General features: G+C 39.8%; 1 protein-coding gene across 7 annotated transcripts in view; it reads left to right on the plus strand.

The window, feature by feature from the left end:
* Window positions 1–21,312, plus strand: part of CSNK1G3 (casein kinase 1 gamma 3) — a 145,418-nt gene that overhangs the window by 20,954 nt on the left and 103,152 nt on the right. For 5 of the 7 annotated variants that reach the window (XM_025200395.1, XM_006020714.3, XM_025200398.1 and 2 more), the window contains exons 3-4: window positions 12,756–13,184; window positions 18,558–18,598. In XM_025200395.1, coding sequence (XP_025056180.1) covers window positions 13,007–13,184; window positions 18,558–18,598 — 219 coding nt within the window. In that variant the 5' untranslated portion in view covers window positions 12,756–13,006. Of the gene's footprint in view, window positions 1–328; window positions 402–12,755; window positions 13,185–18,557; window positions 18,599–21,312 lie in introns of those variants that run through there. The other 2 variants (XM_025200397.1, XM_025200400.1) reach the window with 2 other exon arrangements.

The following is a 21,312-nucleotide window of genomic DNA, read 5'->3' on the forward strand; positions in this document are numbered from 1 at the left end:
GAGCGGTTTCAGTGTCTTGCTGGGTGAAATAAAGTAAAATCTGTAGTGATCCACTCGAGCAGAACAGTAAGGAGGCTTGGCTCCTTAGCTGCTACTACTTAACTACTACAAACAAATATCCTTTTTTTCTTCATTCTGCCTTTCAAAAACAAGGTGTGCGTGTATCTTATTCCAGGGTGTGTTGTATGAGAGAAGTGTTGCTTTCTTTAAAGTTGAACTTGCTGTGATAAGATTTTTTTTGTTCTGCGAGTGCTTTTTTGTTTAAACACATACTGCTGTTCAGCTAGAGCTGGATAGACTCTCACTAATTTTGACATTGTTTTAAAAGGCAAAGGAACAGAAGAAATGGGTTGGTTCCCAACCAATAAGATGCAAGCCAGTGGAGAACTCCAGAACAAAATGTCAGTGACAGAGCGGCAGTTGCATTAACCAGCTTAGTCGAGATTTGGTCATCAGTTTTGCCTTTAAATGGCAAATTTTGGAATTTTCAGCACAGATGCTATTTTCACCTTAACTTATTGATGTGAAAACTGGATATCAGTCCCAGAGGTAGAGACAAACATCTAAGAGCCTTCAAAAGGGAATTATTCAGAAAAATGCTAAGTATCAAATGGGATAATTTTGGAACAGTTGCTGCGATTGTCAGCTTGGATCAACTCCTTAGCTGTGTCATTTGGGAAAAAAAATGTGGCAATATTTCCAGCCTGTGTTAAGAACGAAGCAGGGTGCATTTGTTGGCAGACATGTAATTGGGCAGCTAAAGGAATATTCCAGAGGGGCTGACTCAAAAAAATTATTTCTAAATAACACTGAGAGGGAATACTTAATGTGCAAGGAGCTACCAAGGTAGACAAGGATGGCAGAACCTTATTTGTGTTTAAGCAATGGTACAGGAAGGATTCAGAATCAGTAGTCCACCTGACCTTAATTTCTCTCTTCTCATGGATTCCTTGGTCTTATTTGGGCTTCTATAGTTCCTTTCCAGATGACTCACCATCTAGATGTAAGAAATGCCTTTACTTACATTAGTATACCCATGCTTTTTCTGCAGAGTCCAGCTGTTGTTTCAGAGATACTATTTTGATGGGACTTTTGACTTATTTTTGAACAGATCTGAATTGTTTAAGCACTGCTTGTGCAGATCTGAGAATGAGTTGTCACTAAACAGACATTAATTATTAATGAAAAAGTTATATTATCAAAGTAAAAAATACTGTTTCCTATTTGATAGGATGAGTTTAAACCCTTGGCTGCTGGAATTGCGTAAACAAACTTTTTCTATAAAAAGCAAGAATTAGTAATCAAAGAAAACTTTCCAACTTAGAAAAGCTTTTTCTTTATTCTGAATGAACAAAACTTGTCTGTAATAGTCTTGGTGTACTTTTAGGGTTCAGTTTCTGACTATCTTGTCTATTCACCTAAAGATGATAGATACTTTTGAAATGGAGACACACACTTTTGGCTCTTGCCTGTTAGGTATGTGTTTTTTGTTCTCCCCAATTCTGATCCTGGAATAGAAATTGGTGTGTAACTTTTGTACATGAGTAATTCTGTTAGCTTCAGTAGGACTCTTCAGGTGTGTGAAGTGAAGCATGTTCATTAGTGTTTGCACTTTCAGAGCTGAAGTAAGAGATGTAGTCATACTTTTCTTAGAGGAAGAAAATCGTTGGACATGTCTGTCCCACTTGAGGACTTCAGGGAGTACCGTAGTGAACCACAGCACTTCCAGCTTCGTAAGCCCTAACTGTTAAATGGATGCAGTAGAGCCACCTTGTTGTACTGCTGAATGCGCTGAAAGCTCTTGCTCCTGCTAAAGACTGAGCATCTCTGGCATAGAAGACAGTTTTAAAAGTCCTGACAGCACTTAATTGGTGTGTGTTAGGATTCGGTCTTGTTTGCACATATGATAGAAGATTGTAGGAAGTTATGTAGTGATGGACACTTCAGCATGTTTGTCGGTTATGTCCAAATGATTTCTGACATAAAATTCTCTTGCTTTTTGTTTTAATAAATAAAAGTTATACTTAATCTGAAATGGGTAAGGAGAAGGGTTTGATTTAACAACAGTTTCTAGCCTTGGAGAAAAATCGCACTGTTTTGTGGGTTTGGGGGGGGTGGGGGGAGTTGTGTTTAATTTTGTTCTTTGGACACTGGTGTTAATACTAGTGGTGACTTTAGGGATGTCATTAACTTACAGGTATGTTATTAACTTTAGTCATAATTGCATAACATCTGTGTCTGAGAGGTAGTTATCTATGTGGGTCTAAAGTGAGGCAGGATATTTCATCCAGTCCTTTCCTTCTGTTCTGACTTCCTGTTTTGTACACAGAGTATTATTTAACATTTTGTACAAAATAAGTCTGGTACTAATATGTCAAACTTAACTTTATTCTTGATACTTAAAAAAAAAAAAAATTACAGTGCGTAGAAAACTATAATTATACATGGCAACAGCTAAACTAAAATTGTAGTTTAGCTATCTGAGGGGGAAGGAGAGGATGAAAAACAAATTGTGCCAGCTGCTTGATGTAACTTTTAGTGTTTTCCAAATTTTGATACCTGGAACACACTTTTGTTCTGGATTAATATTGGTGGCACACTTTACTCCCCAGGTGGGCCCAGGATCATCCAGCTCGTTTTTTGTGGCACGCTTTTGCTGGTCTCTGCTATAGTACATCCTTTGGGAATTACTGACTTAGTGTAATTACACTAATTTGTGTTATTTGCTCTTTAGTAAGCAAAACTATTTGGTATGAAACACTTTAAATGTACCTTACCATGTAAAATATATTACATTTAAAAGCAGGTAACTAGAGATCTGTGAAACTTACTTCATAATAAGGTTAGCTCTTGTAGTGATCTTTAGCACAGTAAAATTGTTTGTGTGGTATTGATATGAATTTAATCATTGGAGAACTGTAGAATGAGAATCTAACATAATGGCATATGGAATTTCACACTTAAGCCTTATTATAAAAAGTCTCATTCTTTTAGTAAAATGCGCGCACACACAAATTGAGCTATTTTAAAATGTGGCATCTTGGGTAACTGAATGCTATTGTTAATGGCTAGGGACAGGTTCCAATAAATCTGAGTTCCTGTATGTGCATATCTCTGCAAATACATTCACATTGTACAAATGTTAAACAATAAACTATTATGTAAATGCTGTATAAATACAAATATTAATTGAGCAGAAAAATGATTTATCTTACCAGCTGAAAACGTGTTCAGATAAGACATACTTGATGTCCACATTTTGCAAATATTGCAAGGGTTATGGTTTGAAAAACTCATTTTAAGCAATTTTCAAAATTGGATTTAGGTTACAAGGAATATTTTTTTTTTTTTCAAATTTTTATTCTAAAGTGTAATTGTAGTTTTTGTATCTTTGTGGGAGTTCATTATCATACAAAATGCCTACACTATACAATTCTAAAATTTCTGGGTAATCTTTGACTTCTGATTAGTTTAGTTGCTACCTTACTGTTTATTACTCATAGAATTGTGGGTTAGAAGCAGGTTGGATACAAATTATTATTTTTCAATAAAACCCAACATTTTCAATTGGATTGGGTGGGGTTTTTTTTAGTTTTAAGATGGCTTATTTTTAAAAAGGAAAATTTGATCAGAATTTGTTTTATTTAATCTGATTTGAATTTTAAAAAAGATTGTTTTTATCTGTCTTTCTTTTGCTTCCAGGTTTTCCTTTTGATTTTGGGGCAATCAGTATGCTCTTTGTGCAGCTGCAATTGCCATTCTCTTGTACTTACATTGTGTTGGAATAACTTCTTGAGCTTCCAGTGCTGTACTCTTTAGAAACTGTCTAGACCCCTTTTTCCTTCAGTTTCTCCTCCCTTGGGACCTTGCCTAATTTCCCTGAATCAGCTGAAATCAGTGATTTTGAAATCTAGTGTCTTTGTTTTGTTAGCCTCATGCTTTTCCTATCTTAAAATCATTATTTTTATCCTATCGTGATCACCTCCCCGTTTTCCCTATCACTTTCTCATCCTCAGCCAGTTCTTACCTGTAGGTCAGGACAAGATCCAAGGTAGATGATCTCCTAGTCCTATGCTCATCTTTTTGGAACAAAGTTGTTCTTTCAGGTTGGGACTTGCTTGACACTTTTTATGTTTGGCTGCATTACTATTCCAGAAGATATCTAGACAGGTGTTTTAGATAATTTTTCATCTTGAGTACTTTATCCACCTCTTTTTCCTGACTTTGGCCTATAGTAAACCCACACCATATTACCACTACTTTTCCTCAACCATAATATACAAACCTTCCACTGTACAAACCCCAACCCATAATATTACCACCGTGCTTTTATCTTCATTCAGATTTACAATATTCTTTCTGGACCTGAGAGCTATTTGTGCATATTTTCGATATGTAATGTGATACCACTTTTTGAAAACTCTCATTCTGAAACAGAGTGTATTGTTGGGGGATAGACTAATATGTCCCCCATATTCCTTGTATTTGCGTTCATGCATCTAAAATATTTTGTATTACTCGTTTTCCTCATGCATCCCTTTTTATTTTCCTGTGGCTTTAGTCCTTTGTGTGAAACTAAGCATTTTCTCTTGGTTCTGTTCTTTTCCCTCTAAAATGAATGCCCTGCGATTGGAGGGGTTTGTTCACCATTCTCAATAGAGCCTAGTTTAAAGCCATCCTTACTAGGCTGGCCACACAGTGCCAAAAGATGCTCTTTCCAGTAGGACTGTGAAATGATTAAATGAGTAATTGTTTAACTGATAAATGCAGTGATAACCAGTTACCTTACTGGTCATCCTTTAGCTGGAGGCTGGCAGTCTGGAAGGGAAGGGAAGCCTGGCAGTGCCCCAGCAGGAACCAGAAGGCATCAGGGCAGGCAGGAGCGGGGGGGGTGGGACTGGTACCCATAGTCTAAGGAGAAAACAGGGAGCAGCCTAATGACTTGTCAGTTAAACAGTTAGCTGCTCATTCACAAGTGCTGGCTCCCTCCCAGGGCAGGGCTTCACATGGCCTCTGTTGTCTGGCTGGCCATGGCCTAAGGGCCTTGGGAGCGGCTGGGGGGGGGGGGGGCGTGGGGGGGGGGCGGAGCAGCTATATCTGAGCTGCTGTAATCAGTTAATTGTTTAACTGTGTTGTCAGTTAATTGTTTAACTGATATAATTAGAGGAAGTTAAATGAGTAGTTTTTAAATGCTGGGTTTTTGGTTGTAGTGTGTTTTGGTCTAACGACAAAAAAGCAAAAGGTTGCAAAGAAGTTTCTTCCAACTACTCAGTTGGTCTAATAAAAGATATCGCATCTACCCAAAGAGCCTTGCCTATGTTTTAAGCGATATTTACATCCCTACTTTCCAGTCAGTCTGATGGATCTTATCTCTTGAGAGCAGTCCTTCACAAGTACATCTGCCTATTTTTTCAAAAAGGTCAGAGCTTTCACATCAACACCACCTTCTCCTTCAAGCATTTAACTCTGTGACGCAACAGTCCTTATCTGGGTCTGTACCTTCACCCCAAGCCTCTTAATCTTAACTCCTGCCTAGAACATTATGATCTCCTCTAATCTATTCAGGATCATTTATGGCAGCATCATTGGTGCTTATGTTGACAAGCAGAAAAGGGTAGTAGTAGTGGTAGAGGGTAGCGGTTTGTGGGCTGGTTGATCTTTGGCAATCTGTTATTTTGAATACAGACTCCAGGTAAACAACACCCCTTATGGGACCATAGATGCCCACGATAAATGCGTGTTTCATTCCATTACAGGAAGGAGTCCCCAGCCACGAGCACCACTGCTTTTCTCCTCCCCCTTAGTGGGATGGTGTTGGAGCCCCCATCTGTATGGCCATACACTTGCCTTCTGATCTGTGGGGTCTATCTGAGGTGCATGTCAGCCATTGGTTCCTTCTCTGTCTTCTCTCCAGCCCTTCTGATGCACAGTACCTGAAAGTGGTTATTGACCTCCATCTCTGCTTCGTGGTTTCTGGGGACCCTCTTTCTCCTAGCAGTAATATGCTACCACTTCTCTTCTTTACTCATTGACATCTCCTGAACTAGTTTGTCATGACTGCTCTCCAAAAAAATCTTTGCTCCCTCTGCTGCAGTGTGTGCTTCCAGGTCTTGAATCTTTTCCTCCAAGTTGGACACCAACTTGCCTTCTGGGAGGAACACAGACATAGCACAACCCATGCAGGTAACTACTGACCCAGCTTCTATTTTTGTCTCCTTCCCCCACTGGAAAATGCCTGGGCTCCCTCCTTAGGCAAACTCCTAGGCAAATTCATTAAACTACTAATTTTTAAATGCATCAGTTTGGTTGAGCTGAGACCGTAACATTCTTATTTTCTTACTGTGTTAGATGTTCCTTAATTGTGGAATTGTCATTTTTCTGCTAGCTTTCTGTAATCAGTTTGTAAACAGTTATAGTACGCAAACTCTGTTTAAAGTTATTATGTTTATCTGAATCCAAGACTATTTTGAATTGTAGACTATCCAAACAATAAGTCAATTCTATACATGGAATTAAAAAAAAATAATTCCATGTATAGAATCTGATTATTGGAGAGCTGTCTTAAATTTGTACTTCCCTCCCCCCAATTGATACATTGGGGGAAAGCAGCATCGGGGGGCGGGGTGGGGCAGGGCGGGGTGAGGGACAGGTGGCCTCGGGACCCTTCCCTTGCTTACCATCAGTTGTGGCTTTGGCCACATTCTGGCCATGGAGCAAGTGGTTGTTCTGGCTCCAGGCCAGCCATGCAGCACTGGTTGCAGCAGCTCAAGCCCTGGGATGCTGGAGCTATGGCAACCCCCACTGCAGCAGCTGCTGCATCTTCCCTGTCTCCCACCCCCTGCTCTACTTGTACTTTAAATCCGAGATGTGGGGCTTGTTTCCATGTTGAACAGGGAAAACAGCCTCAGCTTGGATTTGAATAAATATGGTCTGTATGAAAACATGAGAAAATACCAGAATTGAAGGCTGCTGTTTCAGCCTTATTTGGTTCCCTTTTTGTGGTAATTTTGAAACTTCCAAAATTTTTGTGCTTGACTTGGCAACTTTCAGTGTTGTGTTTAACAAGTCTGCTATAGGTAATTTTAAATCTCCCCCCCCCCGTCCCCTCTTTTTTAAAGCAAAATGAGAAAACATAACATTGCATGTCAGCATATTGACACCTACATGGTTTACCAGCAAACTTGGAACTCTTTAAATCTACGGCAAGGATTTCTGCTACTCTGAGTTAAGAGTAAATTATGGTAGCAATAGATTGTCAGCCTCAGTGTATTAGCACTAAAGAGAGGGATATGATAAAGTTTCACTGCAGGCTCACATTCATCTGCTGTGTTTCATTCCAAGCTGGATTTTAGAATGAATATCAGCATCTTCTGCTTGCTTTCCTGTCACCCAAGTTTGACAACATCTGTTCCTTTCCTTCCTAATGGTTTCTGTCTCAGTTTTGTCTTTGCAGCCCTGGGGTCCCTATCAAAGTTCCCTTTAAGCTGTGCGCATGCGTAGCCAAGCACAAGAAAAAGTCTTGCTGCGTACTAACTTTTTAATGCTGCGTGCCCTGACCCGGCCACAGGCTGCTGCAGAAGTGGGGAGGGGCAGGCACACTGAGATACCCGTGCACTCCCAATCAGGATTGCCGGCTTGAAGGTGCCTGATCTTTTTTTATTTTTTATTTTTATTTTTTTATTTTTTTTTATTGGGGGGGTTTGGGAGGAGTTAGGGGCAATGCTTATGGGTTTCTGACAGTCCCGGTGGGGAACTGTGAGTCCTCTTGGTGGGGTGTGGCTCGGGGGACTTCCTGGCTGCTCCAGGTGGAGCAAGACAGGAGCCCAGGCAGCCTGTGCTGAGCAGAACATGATGGCGGAGGCACAGCCACGTGCAGCTGGTCCCGGGGAGGTGGGAGGCAGTTCTCTGGGGACAGAGTCGTGTTTTACCAAGGCTCACATGAGCACTGCCTCAGAAGTGCGTCAAGCCCACCGGCTGACCTGCCAGGTCCCGTAAAGTTCATCATAGGCTCCAGGCTCTTGAGGGGAGGGGAGGAGCGGGGGATCTTTGCAGCCACTTTCTTTCTTTCTGATGCTGTGCTGGAGAGAGAGAAACCTGCCTGAGCATGGGCAGTAGCCAGACAAAAGGTTCCCTGGCTTCCCAGGCTGCTGCGCATTTTTGTCCTCCTTCCTCTGTGTCTGATCCTGGGAGCCAGGAAAGCAACCACAAGGTGACTAGAAGGCAGCAACCGTGCATGCAGCCAGGCTCCTGAGCTGTAAGTCCCATCCCTTAGGAGGAGAAGCCCAGTAGCCAGCTTCCTAGACAGCCTTTTTTCCTGGACATACCTAGCACTGGGACCTCCAGCAAACAGCAAGCATCAGTGTTGCCTCTAAGCTGCTCACGGACTGAAGCAGTATGCTCACGGACCACCAGACCTTAGAGGGAGCGTTGGTCCCTATCCCAGTTACTTTTCACAGATTTGGATTTTCATCCTATTCCCAGTCACTTGATTTTAACTGCTTGTAGTTCCAATTCCTTTCATTGGCTGTATGATTCCTAACCAATATCAGCATCATCCTTGCCCTGGCTTTTCATAAATCTGGGTGGCTTTTTATAGGGAGGGCAAAACACCACTTACTCCTAACACAGATATCACCATCTACCAAAGTTCAAGCCCCTGCTGTAGTGCTTCCTAAAGGAAATGTTACCAGGACTTTTTAACATGGGCAGAATTTATTTTCTCCTCACTTTTCTCAGTTGCTGTTTTCTCTGAAAGTTACAAAACCAAAGCAGAACGAGGCTACTCATGTGGATAGTATCAGTCCAAATTCCTAAAAATGTTAAACTGAAAATGGAGTTTTATGTTAAGAAGTTATGGGCAAACTTAAATAGATGCCTTTGAACCTTTAGAGATTTTGGTTTTTGAAGAGTCCAACATTTTCTTTTTTCTTTTATATATATATATTTTTCTTACAGAAAACCACAGCAAAATCTTTCATTATGGTATGCTTACATGATTTCAGTTATATTGCTGTTATATTGAATTGACTTGACGATCATAAGAGTAATGCATAATATCTTATGACATTCATGGTGATAGATTAAAAATGTTCTTAGTACTTGCAGGCAAAGTTTGCTATGGTAAAGGGATACCTGAACAATGATTACAAGGTTTCAAAGTTCACTCTTTTTTTTTTTAATGCTGATCTTTCAATTGTTTAGTGAGGTTCCTGGCTTTTACTGCTGCTTTGCAAAACTTTGGTGTTCACTGCCTGCTCTTGTTTGCTAAGTAGAATAACAGCAAAGACTAAATAGTGGTTTGATATGTTTTTTTCCACTGACCTATATATGGGAATTCTTTTAAAAGGCACCAGAAAGATCTTTACAGCAAACTTTCAACACGCCAGACTTTATGCATGTCTTTGACTGAGACTGATTAGGCTAACCTGGGGTGGGCAGTTATTTGCTGGGTCAGCCCCTCTGTCCCTGGCCCACAGGTTACCAAAACTCCTTAAGTGGCTCTGCCTCAGGCTTTGGCCCCATGTTGTCACCAGCTGGCAATCTTGGCCCCAGGGTCTTCATGGAAACTGGCCCCATCCTACAGCCCCTATCCCATCTGCTCAGCCAAGTGCACCCTGCCTGTGCAGGTCCTGGGGCAGTTTCCACGGAGACCCTGCCCACCTGCTCTGTCTGGTGTGCCTGGTGATGGATGCAGGGTGGATGGACCAGGGCTGGCAGTGTCGGCAACACTAGTGGTGGCAACCAGAAGGAGCTGCCATTGTGGGGGCTTCTGGGAAGTGGAGTCTGGTTGCTGTGCTGCCCCAGCTCCACTATATGCCAGGCTCTGCCCCCAGCCCATGGGGCTCATACCCCCGGGCACTGCGGGTAACGTCACGTTGGGCTGGGCTGGGCTGGGCTTGCCTGGGCAGCTCGGCTCTGCCCAATCCTTCCTGCCCTCAGTCATGTTTGCGGCTTTTGGCGCCATTTACAGGGCCCATCTCGGCTTTGTGGGCTAGGGCTAGGGCCAGGGCCAACCTGTGCCACCCCAGCACTTGGGACACTGCAGCAGCTGCTCCACTCTAGCCCCTTCCAGCCCACTGGTGAGGGGCTGGGTGTGTATCTGAGGTTACACCAGCTTGTGGGAGGGGATTTGGGCATCTGGGGGCGCTGGTCCTGTGTGGGCAAGCGGGAACCCAAGTGTCTGGGGGCTCTGGCATAATTAAATTATTGGAAAACATAAGCTACATCAGCCAAAAAAGCCAATAGCCAATAATGTTAGTTTTCCTTTTATCTGTGCCGATCCGATACACGGCCGATATATCAGTGCACCTCTAGTTGATAGGATGTTGTTGAAGCATATCAGTCAAGACCTTGCCATAAGTGATGGATGTCCAGCAGGCAGGTCTGCAAAGAGAAAGGTGTTCATTCTTGTTCTCTGCTGACAATTTAAGATTTTTTTTCTAGTATTGTAGTTAGGACTGATTGTTTATTTTAGTGCAGTGGTTTTCAACCTTTTTAGACTCAAGGGAGTCCTTGAAAATTTTCAGTCTAGCAGAACTCCTTACAAAAACTAATGTAAATGCAGAATATATTATTACTTAATGTATTCTATTGTGTCTTATTATTCTATGCACCCTTTCAGGTTGCTGATGGGCAGTGCTCCCCTGGCTCTGCCCAGTCCTGTGCACATTTGCTTCCAGGGTAGCATGTGAAATTCTCTGCATATGGCTCCAGGTCATAGCTGGGGATTAGGAGCAAGTAGGCTAATTTCTGCCCTTAGTTACCCCAGGGCAGTTGCCCCTGCACTTTAGTGCTGGGGCCATAATTGGCAGAGCCCAGGGATACCTTAGAGTAAGGGGCCCACCTGGTCAGCAGGCCTGAGGTGCTGGGCTGCACATGCGGCATTTTGGGGGTGTTGAGGGGGTCTGGAGGTTGAGCAACAGTTGCACAAAAGGCTTGGCAGAGGATGGGCCAGGCGGCATCTGCCTGGGACATACGTGCAAGGAACAGGATAGATTGGTGGAAATTGTGGGGAGTGGAGACAGCCTGCTAAACCCAGATCTTGGTGGTCCCCTGGAGCTGGCTGCCATGGTGGCACTGATGGAGCTGATGCAGAACCAGTTGGCTGTGTACCTTGGTACCCCTGGTGGGGCCGGTCTGGACCACACTGTTCAGGAGATTCTGGGCAGATACGGTGGCCTTTCTGCTTCATGAAGTGAGACACAAAAACAACGCCCCATGGGCCATGGTTCAATGCACACAGGCTGGGGTCACTCGGAGGGGACTATCTGGGTTGAGAATCACTGGTTTGGTGTAACAAGTCTGCTTTGTGTTCGTCAGACCGAATGAAAATGTTAGACTGTGTTTTGCTGAAATGGTGTTTAAAAGTGAAGTTTAATGTTACACTTGATGTCCTTGTGACAAAGTATGCATTTAAAAAAAATCAGATGAAAATATACAGTGGGAAGAGATTTGTATTCTTTTTTTAACTTCCTATCATCTGAATACATAAAATAGATTGTTTTTCAAGGAATGTTGTCTAATTGTTTTTTGGGCCAACATTTGACCTTCTGTAAAAATTATGTGGTGGGCAAATGTCAGTAGAAAGTTAGGCTTTTAAACCTCTTGCAAAGTGATTCAAATAGCACACGATAGCTGCTGTTCTTACAAGGTTCCCTTGTGATTCTTTACAGGCTGCATAGCAGTGGTAGACAAACATGCCATTTTTTTGCTGAAATTCTTGGTGAAAATCATGTCCAAGCAATGAAGGAAGAGTAGTGTCTAACCCTTTGTTGCCCTGCAGGTCAGATGGGGTGGTACCTGGTCCATCTGTCATCCTGATCCAGCCGATGTAATGGGCTCCTTACTTGGCAAGAGTGGGTCTGGCCCAGCCCTGACTTGTCTCTGCAGGGTGTGGGAATTTGACAGTGGGGAGTGGGGTGGTAGTATTAATTGCCACTGCTCCCCTGCAGCCCATTTTCCCTATCTGCGGCCTGGGTGCCCTGACTCCATCACCTGGATTTCGCTCGTGGGCCAAGAGTTGAGCATCCTTTGGCTCATGGGTTATGCACTGATGAAAAATGAATAAAGAAACCCAAGGGCATATTGAAAATCCTGTTTTTTAAACAAAGATGTATTCAGTTTAAGGAGATAAGTTGTTTGTTTTTTTTTTAAATTATTTTCAAAGATCCAAAGATGCTAGAAATAATAGACAAAGGAAATATACTTACCCACTCCTTATTATACCTTGCACTAAAACTTCATATGGAAGCTATTTTAAAGAAATATTTAAGTTCAAGGAATAGACCTGCCATTAACTTAGGTTTGAGTTTCTCTTCTTTTAACTTTGAACAAATTTATTAACTTTAGAGAATGAACATGCCTAGTGTTTGCCTAGAATTCTGTATTAGATGTTTGACATGAGAATAGTTTCTTCCTCTTTCTAGGGTGGCTAAAGAAGACAAATATTTGTGGAACTGATTTAAATTATAGTGGCACATTTGTTCATTAGATAATTACTGTAAGGTTGGATGCATTTTGCAAAGAATCATTTTAAATCATTCCTTCGTTAAAATTTTGTCTTCAGCCTTGTTTGCAGTTTCCTCTGACATTAGTGGGAGTTGTCTATCTGAATCTGAGGGTAAAGTTTAGTATGTACAGTAATGCTGTGCGCAAAGTGTCTTTAAAGAAATTCCTACTGAAGCATGCTTAGAACACTGTGTAGAATGATACCATATTCCAAATATTCATACTTTGATCTTCTTTTTCATTTACAGAGTTTCTGTAAATACCAGTAAATCCTGCTGGTAGGATATATGTGGAGGATATATTTTGCCGTAAAGACTATCAAGGAAAATTATTTTGCGAATGGGATGAATACACAGCCATTGATTTACTTACTAACTCCAATTCTTTGACTAACTGGCCAGCTGGAGCACTTATCTAGTGATGTTTCCATTCTCACACTACCCCATTTGAGTTTGCTTGTCTTGATAAAAAATTCAAAGTGGAGTACCATAAACTTGATATGGATAGTAAAAAGAAAGACAAGGACAAACCAGATGATAGAATGGCACGGCCTAGTGGGCGTTCAGGTCACAATCCACGTGGCGCTGGCTCTTCAAATTCAGGAGTGTTAATGGTTGGACCGAACTTCAGAGTTGGCAAAAAAATTGGATGTGGTAATTTTGGAGAGCTACGATTAGGTAAGGTGTGATATTCCTTATTACATTGTATTGACTTCAAGATGTACGTGCACTGGATATTCAGTATTTTTACATTCTATCTGCATTTCTTCTGTTGTTCAATCATTGTTTGTAGCATTGCTAAAAGATATAACAGCTTTTTTATTTGGTATAGGTTATGAAAAAATGGGTAATACGCTAAAATTAGAAATTGGGAATTTAGCTTAGCATATTAATTGAAGGTTAATTAATGTGTTACCACATGCCATTATAATACTATTACTTTTTTATATTTGGTTTGGTTTCCTTTGACTTGATTTTTATAATCCTCTGATCCAGAAGCAAAAATGATTACATCTCCACCTGAACTTAAGTCTGTATATTGAACATTGCAAAGGTCACGGTGATTTGAAAGGTCTTTTATTTGCATTGGATATGTTACTGTGGGCCTCTAGGTAAAATTATCTTTTTCTTTATATAACACCTCTTGGCATTCTTGGGTAATTTTAGGTATGTAATGACTTTCGGATGCACAGTTTTCAGCACAGCTAGTATTAGCACAAAAATAGCTATATTTTTGTTTCATTGGTGACACAAATGTGCACATTATAGTCGATTTAGCAATGACTATCCAGGCCAACTTTTTCTCTGAATACATCGTCTATTAATAGCCACCGCAGGAATAGAGTAGGGAAGTAGTTTAACTTTTTCATGGCAAGGGTGGCTTTGTTAATAGTGGAACATACGTGTGAAACAATTGACTGTGGGTACTACTTGTGAGTTAGAAAAAAAGCCTAAGAAACAAATACAATATCATCTAATGTGCCCTCAAGTAGAACCCTCTAAACTAACAGGTGAATATAGGCTTTAGTATAGTAGTATGTCTCTTCCTACTTTAGCCATATGTGTATCTTATGTGTATCTTGATTATTTAGGGAGTTAAGTTTGAATTGATGTTGACTTTTTTTTCTCTTTGCCTTCCCCACTTTCAGCAGAAAAGACACTGTGCATTGAAACGCTTGCTAATCCTTTATAGAGAGGCAGCAGGTTGAAATACCCAGCAGTTAGTAATTTCTGGGGGTGTTGTTTGTTTTTTTTTGCCTACTTACCTATGAATGTCCATAGTATGCAAGGCCAGCCATGAATAATCAGATTATAGGTGTACTCTAGCAATTATCTGCTATAGCTATAAAACATCAATTTCTCTTTTTAAAGATAAACAGTTCAGTAGAATCCTGTGTAAGATATAACAAAATAACTAGAGAGAGGCAAAGTTCCAATTAGCATAATGCTAAGAAGTAGAATCAGGTACACAACAGGGAATGGGATAAAATAAGAAAGTTGCATAAGCCAAGTATGAAAGACAGCCGTGCATGTCAGGCTTTTTATCTTCCTCTGATTTTCTCATCCTAGCTAGTGATTACCTGGAAAACTTTTCTAACTAATCATATACACTACTGGGTAAAATGTTTTAAATGTGAAGATCTATCAGATTTCAAATTGATGCTAATATTTCAATTTCCAGACTCTATTTTAATTTAAAATAAATACATACCTTGACAGGTACTTTATATTGTATGACATATGGTAGCAAGCACTGAAAAGTCCCGCAGAGACTTGCATGTGTTCAGTTTTATGCAGTGGAGCTAGTAAGCGCATAAAGCTCATCCTATACATGCTCTTCATTAAGACTTCCAATCCTATAAAGATGTAACAGAGGTAGGCTTTAGGATAAATAGGAGGTGGGTTGGTAAAGAGAGCTCGACTACAGCCTGGCAGCTGTCTGTTTTGGAAGAAAAAGAAAAAAGTTGCCATATCTTCACAGTGGTAGTTGAAACAGTAAATTGGCTGTTTGCTAGTTAACAATTGTCTGTTATGCACAGCTGGAACAGTTGGGTAGGATTCAATATGCCATATTATCTTGAAGATTGAACTGTTAAACTTTAGGATGTTAGCTTGTGTTTGAGGCAGACAGTTTGAGCAACATAAGCTTTTCCTTGCTACTTATGTACAACCTGTTCTGTGATATAAAATGGGGATTTAAATTGCTAAAGGTTTCAAATTTGCTGCCTTTCATAAGTTCTGTCTGTTTTAAAAGGGCCAAAATTGACTTGATTTTTTTTTTTTTAATTGAATTAAAAAACCTAATAGGATCCCTGAATAGGATGTCCCTTTTGATGCCCTTTTTTAGTCCCCAGAATGCACTACGTTCAATAGCTGTACCTTCACTTTCCTTGGGATAGGAGACTATCATCCAGCCATTCTGATTGTCTTTGTGTATTGCATCCTTTGATAGCCAGCTATTGTAACCCAATACTTTGGACAATAATTGTGTAATGACACAGAAGTAGCTTCTTTAAAATAACATTTTTGCTGCAAGTTGTACAGCCCTCAGATGTACTTAAGAAACACAGAGGCACTTGTATCTGTTCAAGATATTCACTTCGACCCTCAAGGAGATACAACATAGCTTGCTGTTTTTTGGTTCGGGGTGAGGGTGGGGGAGGAGACCACAGTACAACATGCCTCCCGCAGGCTGACTCTCCATCTGATCTGATGGTCAAGTTTTCCTGTTCCTCTGTTGGGCAGGTCTCTTAACAGATCAATGTCTTTTTTGATCTCCCTCATTTCATCTTTGGCAAAATAGTCCTGCTGTTAGCTTTGGGGCAGAAAAGTTGCCCATTCATGATTATATAGCTAGCTACTTTATTTATTGGGATGCTTTTATGTATGCATTCTTTCCTGCCTGGCTTCTTTAACCCTCTTGGACTAACTCTGTATGTTCAGGCCAAGATAATATTACTCTCACATATTGTTAGGCATATGGGATTTTTTTAAATAAAAGTATTTCTTAGTTCACCATAGTGCTATTAGTAGCTATTTAAAAAAAATCAGGTTTTGAACTGACTGAAATTAAGGGAGTTGAAAAGGTTAGAACTGACTATTAAGAAAATAATGAAGCTGCACATCTGAAAGTCTTTTTCATTAAAAATAGAACTGAAAAAGAGATCTTTAATAATTTAGTCATATCTTGGTTTAGTTGCATAAAATTTCAGTTCTTTGAACTGAATCAGGCTTTCAAAAAAAGCCTGATTTGAAATGTTACTGTCAAATTGATATGGTTTTAAAAATAGCAAATAAACTTTTTCCAAAATGTACTCATTCAAATTGTTTTAAGTGCAGACAGTGTACTTTTGCCTTCTTTTCCTTAAATGTCCTGTGAGACTTAACTTTTTGTGGTGGATCTACCTGTTTACCTTTAGCAAGTGCTGCAGTCTTGATTAAAACAAACCCAGCATTCCATGTTGATTTTACTAGAGAATTTTGAAATCTCAGTATCTTGACCATTACTTCACCTATGAAGTAACTTCTTTATGAAATGAGCATTTATCAAAATATAACTACATTCTACTCTAGGCCTTTTTTCAAATTCCTACCTACCCCATCTCCCTTAATCTGTCTCTATTTAGTTTACAATTTGCATTTTTCCTACAGCAACACCGATATGAGAATCTTGATGCTAACTGTAAAAGTCAGATGATTGGGGTTGCAGTTTGACATTGGAATCATACACACTTGGTCTGTGGCTGGGTACACACATTCAGATGATCTGGGAGAATTCTCCTGGGTTTCTTTTCCTGGTAGAAAAACTTATCTGGAGATGCTCCGCTAGCAATTTAAACACTGAGCCTCTGAAGAGCAGGGAGCTTGCAATGCTAATACTGTGCAGCCAGTGGGGCCCTGTGCACTCATTTTGGCAGGCCTCCTCAGTCTGCCTGGTGACCAGTAGCAGCAGTGCATAGGTTGGCCTGGAATGGCTGACCCAGACTGAGTCAGTTTGTGTTCCCTGCAGTACTACAGGGGGATTGTGAACTGGGTGTGTTCTACTCCATGGGTGGTGGGAGCAGCAATGTCCAGCAAATGACAGTCTCCTTTAGGGGGGAGGGAGGAGCAAAGCATCCTGGGATGTTGGAGGACTGTGTTGTATCTTTTCTCAGAAGGGTAAGTTTTACAGACATGTGCTGTCCTGGGAGAATCTTCTGGGAGTTATTTAACCCTGGCTGATTCCAGGTTATTTTTCTCCTGGAGTGGCCATTTTTGTTCTGGGAGAAGAATCCTGAACATCTGTACATTCATGGTCTCTTTTGGGAGATTAATGACTCTCCAAGAGAAACTTAATGTTTGCATGTAGTCTGTTTCTGCTTCTTTCTCAGACTTGAGGAGGGTCTATTTATCTTTTAAAACTTTGTCAGATATAGATTTGGCTGAAAAAAGATTTCCAAACAGCATGGTCACAACAACTTGACAGCAATATTGCCAAGCTTTGCTGATGTTTATGGGGTGGATTCTGTATAAAATCTTCTCTTTAAAATTCAGTATTAAAACCATTACATTCACTTTTTGAACTAATACAGCCTTAAATAAAATATACTTTTAAAAGTAGTAGCATGTGGAAAGCTAGGTCAAAAACATCCATCTCTTCACTGACTTATGACTAAAAACAAGAGTGTTTAATAATAAAGAAACCAGTGTCCAGTTTCTTGAAGTTAATTTCTGTTTGAGGTTTTTGCTGAAAGCGAGGTATGCTTATTTTGTTTAATGTGTCTACTCTAATTTTCCCTACCCTGCGATCTGTAGTTTTATTTGATCAAAAGGCTACCATCTCACTTTAAAACTAAAAAAAAAAAAAAAAAAAAAAAAAAAAAAAAAAAAAAAAAAAAGAAAGAAATCTTGTTTAAAATCTAGCTGATTAAATGGCTCCTATATTCTCCAGGAAGATTGTATAGAATATAGAATGACCATTCAACTATATATGCTATGTTCAGAAAGAGTTAAATTCTCTTTTTAACTGAATTATTTGTTTATTCTCATGCCTTTTAATAAAATTAGGTTTAGAATTTTGGAAATAAAATTGAGAAACGCTGATTTTTCTTTCTACTAATGAGCAAGTTGTTTTTTTCCCTAAAGCAGTTCAAACAGCATTGTTGTTGATATTGTGAATTTATTTTTTACAGATTACTCTTTTTAAAATGAATGGTGTACCAAATGGAAAGAGATTTTTTTTAATCTTTATTATCCATCTGTTTAAAATAAAATTAAACCAAGTTGGTTAGGTTATATCATTTATTGTTAAGGGCATGTGTTACTTCAGTGCAATTAAAGCATAGCATGGACTCCTTGCTAGTTGGACCGGTCACAAGCCTAATTGCTACTATGTCAATAAGCTCTTTGGCAAGTAGCATTATTTGGTTCCTGAAATAAATAGCCATTGCAGAGTCTCACTTATGTTTTATGTGGTTGTAGTTTTTGGCGAAAACGGATACCTCTCAATTCTGTGCCTTTGAAACAATCACTGACAGAGTCTGACTTTCTTGTTTTTTGTCTTTCTTTAAGGAAAAAATTTGTACACAAATGAATATGTGGCAATTAAGCTGGTAAGTTTCATGTTTTTCAATACTTCTGAGAGAGAAACTTATTAAACATTTTTTATCATGAAGTTTGATAGATTTCATTATATACAGTTCTTGTTTATATCCAGCTAACTCTACTTGAAAACATTTAGAGGTAAAGGACTTGTAATTACATGTCAGTTGTCACTGAGGTACACTAGCTTCACATTTTGTCACTGGTTTCATAAATAAGTCTGTTTGCAAAGGAGATGTAAGCTGACTGGTCTTTCAGTCATTTGTGCATCAGTCCTACCAGGTAGATTCCTTTCTTGCAATAGCATAAAAGAATACGAAGTGTTATGCCAGAGAGGTCAAATACAGGAAAACTCTATATCAGTATTTTTCGACCATTTTAGAATTAAGGCACCCCTCAGAAAATGCCAGCTCTTAGCTTTCACTCGTTTCTTGGGTATGGAAAAATAGAGCAATTCTTCTGTTAGAAAGAACTCGGGAAGACCACGACAGGTCAGAATGTTCTTGATGTTATAGATTTCCATTTGAAATTTTTAGGTTTATCTTGTGAATTATGTGTAGGTGTTCTCATGACTAACATTGTTAATATTGCACTTTACTTCATGGCAGCCTTAAAAGTATTTCGTGACACCCTTATTCGGAATCACTGCTTTAGAAACACTGCTGTGTCAAACAGAAGGGGGCAGCAAGGGGGTTCCTGGAGTATCATCTTTCCAACATCTTCAGTTCATTTTTCCTGTCATCGTTGCCAGTCTAACACTTTCACTATACACATTTCTGTATCTTAAATACTAAGGTCTAAAATGTGAGGGTATTGTCTAGTAAATCTATAATTTTCATCTCATTTTCCCCTTTAAAAAAACAAATCCTGGTTTAAACAATATCTGCTGACTTGTGGGTTTTTCTAAGTCAGTGATTCTCAATTGAGGAAACTGAGATCCTCTGAAGGATGATGCATGAAGTGTGCAAATAGCCACTCCTGCAAAGTGTGCAAATTGTTACCCTTCATTAATTATTTATAAATGTTTGGCATTTCAAATTAGTTAATTTTACTTTAACTTTAGCCTCTGACAAGATATATTGGCAGTTTACTTTTAGCATATTAATTTGCTAATTCTTCTGTCTCTCACTACAACATCACATAGAGCTACACAGAAAGCTTTATGAGCCACTATGGAATATCATTTTTAGAAGTTAAGCAGCCCTTCAGATAACACAGCCCTAGAGTGTGTATGTTATGTTGTTAAACAAATCATCATCTTAATTCTGATAACTTAAGGTGCTCCCTTATAATGCATGCAAACAGTAACACATTGGCATATAAGAAACTAACAAAAGTGAGGTAATTTAGGGTTGAGGCCAGTGCTGTAATTCAGGAGTTGGCAACCCTGGGCCTGCAGACTGGATCCAGCTTTCAAAGTGTTTGGATCCAGTCCACTACAAAATAAAGGTTTGGCAGCTCGCAGCCTTGCCTGGTGTGTCTCCTTTCTTCACCCTGCGCTGTGCTGGTGATCCCCTCTGCAGTGCATGCCTTCCCCTCCACCCTTTTTTGCTAGGTGCTGCTTAATTCAGCCCTCCCGCTGCTGTTTGGGCTCAGAGGTGGAGGTGGCAGTAGCAACTTGGACACTGTAGAGGGGGTGCTGCAGGGGGGAGTGGTGCCCCATGATGGCACCCGGGTCACAGGCAGTCTACCACAACAAAAGGCTTGTTGAACCCTGCTCTAACTCGCATAATTGTTAAGACGGTAAACACATTTATATTAATCATATTAATCAATTGATAATATATGAGGGCCTAAATATTCAGGTTTTGAAATTTAACTCTAGTGTTAAGATTGTCATACTAAATGAAAGGGAAAAAAAGAGAGCCCAAGTGTGGAATGGACCTCCTGGGCACACAGTCTAGTCACTTACTGTTGTAGGTAACAGTGTCATTTAACGTTTTTTATAAGCCGTTCAGGTCCCACAGATTTGTCAGTTCTTTGCTGTCAAGATCACTGCTGCAAAGTTGTTTAGAAACCTGCTAATTTCTATCTTACATGTCTATCTCTATTCTTCTGTTCTCATGTGATCAGCTAGTACATTCCAATCTTTCTCTCCTCCTTTGTTTTTTAGGTTTAGTATTTATAACTGTGAACCCCATGCAGTACTGCATAGCTGGTTATGGGAACTTCACTTGCCTTAACCTTCTGAAAGATAAAGTAATGGCTACTTCTCAAAGGCTCATGTCTCCTGCAAGTGGCCTGTTGTGCTCAGTAGCAGGAAGTACTGATTTAAGGGATTCATGGACTTTTTTCATGGTGTGGGCCACATCATAATAGATTCTGAGGAGCAATTTTCCTACCTGTTAAAAAATGTATGGACTTCTTTACTTTCTGTAGCAACTGTAGGAGTTCTCTCTTATTGCAAGAGAAATTTGGTATCTTATTAATTCTACTTAACTGTAAATTCAGGCCTTGTTTAAGCAGGAAAGGCTTATTTGTTTTGTTTTTAAATAACCCAAAGTGTAAATTTTAACAGATTAGGCTTTATAAAAATCATTTGCCTCTCTTTGCAGCTCTTTTATTAATTTAGGTTACATTGTTTGGGAAAGAGAGAATGCTTACAAGCCAAAAATTCACTCTTAGACCAAAATATGTATCCACATGTAGATTGTACCATTTTAACTATATTAATATAACCAATGAAAGCTTTTCTGTGCACACAGGATATATAAACGTAATTAAT

Source organism: Alligator sinensis, unplaced genomic scaffold, assembly GCF_000455745.1.
Source record: "Alligator sinensis unplaced genomic scaffold, ASM45574v1 scaffold227_1, whole genome shotgun sequence".
NCBI lineage: Eukaryota > Metazoa > Chordata > Crocodylia > Alligatoridae > Alligator > Alligator sinensis.